Source organism: Temnothorax curvispinosus, unplaced genomic scaffold, assembly GCF_003070985.1.
Source record: "Temnothorax curvispinosus isolate PA1 unplaced genomic scaffold, ASM307098v1 QBEX01002722.1, whole genome shotgun sequence".
In the NCBI taxonomy this organism is placed as follows: Eukaryota; Metazoa; Arthropoda; class Insecta; order Hymenoptera; family Formicidae; genus Temnothorax; species Temnothorax curvispinosus.
In genome coordinates this window covers 4007-5825 of record NW_020212502.1, presented here as the reverse complement: position 1 = coordinate 5825, position 1819 = coordinate 4007, and the positions used below count along the sequence as shown (strand labels likewise).

The 1819-nt window shown below is 39.7% G+C and overlaps 1 protein-coding gene across 1 annotated transcript in view; it reads left to right on the top strand.

Moving 5' to 3' along the window:
* Window positions 1–971: 971 nt before the first annotated feature.
* LOC112451874 (immunoglobulin-binding protein 1b) overlaps window positions 972–1819 on the top strand; it is a 2394-nt gene continuing 1546 nt past the window's right edge. Inside the window, exon 1 of the mRNA XM_025011779.1 lies at window positions 972–1355. Within this exon, the coding sequence (XP_024867547.1) occupies window positions 1191–1355 (165 nt within the window). The 5' untranslated portion in view covers window positions 972–1190. The remainder of the gene's footprint in view (window positions 1356–1819) is intronic.

The following is a 1819-nucleotide window of genomic DNA, read 5'->3' as shown; positions in this document are numbered from 1 at the left end:
ACGCAATGCTTCACCTGTCTACTTTACACCATGATTCTATCTAGATCGTCGTCTCGGGGGTGTTGCCAGGCCGCGGTTTCACGCCGCGCGGTGGGTGTATGAACGAACTGCCGGCGCGTCCGCGCCGTCCGCTGATCGGCTGTCGCTACACATGAAAACATAACCAACGACCGAATTCCCCTCCTCACCAGTGCTTCCATGGTGGAATAATAGCGTTTTTCTTTGGCAGAACTGGTGCGCACTCAGTGCACATTAGGGCTCAGTCACAATGAGAAAAATAAGGAATAAGATAAAGGAATAAGACATGTTGCATCTCACTTTAAAGGCTATTGCACGTAACAATGTTTTGGTCATAATCGTAAGGCCATAAAAAATAGACCAATCACACTCGATTATTCTTCGAGCTCAAGGAGAATAATTGACTGTGATTGGTCTATTTTCTTACGGTCTTACGATTATGACTAAAACTTTGTTACGTGCAATGGCCTTAATGTACGACGTGTACTGAAGTAAGATGCGACATTCCTTTATTCCTTTATCTTATTCCTTATTTTTCTCATTGTGACTGAGCCCTTAAATGCCCTTAAAGCCGTTGTATGTACACAAATCAACGTAATGTGTATGTTTAATATTAACGGGTTAAGTCACGAAAGTCTTAATATTCTTTATTGTATGTACTGTTTGGTAAAATATGTATTGGCTATTTTATCAATTAAAATATTTGCATTATACTTTAAATATTAAAGATTAAATCAGTGTACAACGGCTTTAATGTGCACTAAGTGCGCACTAGTTCTGCCAATGAAAAACGCTATAGACCTAGTTTACATCGATCACTTGATACGCGTATTAAATAGTAAATAACTAGTAAATAAGTCTGATTATTGGCTGATCAGTTCAAATATACCGTACGCGTATCAAGAGATCGGTGTAAACTAGGCCATAGTTTCCTTCCACCATGAGTGCTTCACCTGACTTCACCCCACTTCACCCCTGTAACCTTATGTTTACTCCTTTACCTCTGTTTATCTCCGGCAATCTCCGGTGTGGAGTCTACAAATAAGCACGTTCAGAAGACACAACTGTTGAGTTCGTCTTATCAACACTCTGTGTTTAAAATTTGTTGAAAGCGAGAAGAGAAATTCTATTGCGGTCCAATACAACAGTAAAAAAAAGTACAGTATTAGTCGATGCATAAGATAACAATGACATCAAAAGAAATCTTGTCAAAGGTCTTGAGCCATGGAAAAGATAAAAGTGATCCCGCAACGTTGTCGGAGTTATTTGACAATGCTTTCGAGCTATTCAACAGTATTAATAATACAACAGAACCTACAAACAGTTCAAAAGTACAGGTGAGATCTTAAAACCTCCTCCAATAATAATATTAATCGCCAGACTTATGGGTCTGTTTTCTATTGCTGAACTGGCTGCGCTTGTTCAGAGTTTATCTTTTTCCTTCCAATATGGAATAAAGGGTAATTATTCAGTTTACACCCCTCACAGGGCATGTTCGTAGTCGCTACATGTCGTCGGTATGACAGGAATCATAACCTGAGAGTCGTCAACTTTAACTGTTAATATTTTGCTTCGCGGGGCAGAGCGACATTTTTTTCTGCCAGATTCGGTCGTTTTGAGCAAAAACGCGTCAATTAAGCCTAAGTTCATCAAAATCGGAGGTGAGGGGTGTAAACTGAATAATTACCGAATAAAGAACTAGTGCTACCAGTTCAGCAATAGAAAACAGAAGTATGTACACACATACCACACACACACACACACACACACACACACACACACACACACACACACACACACA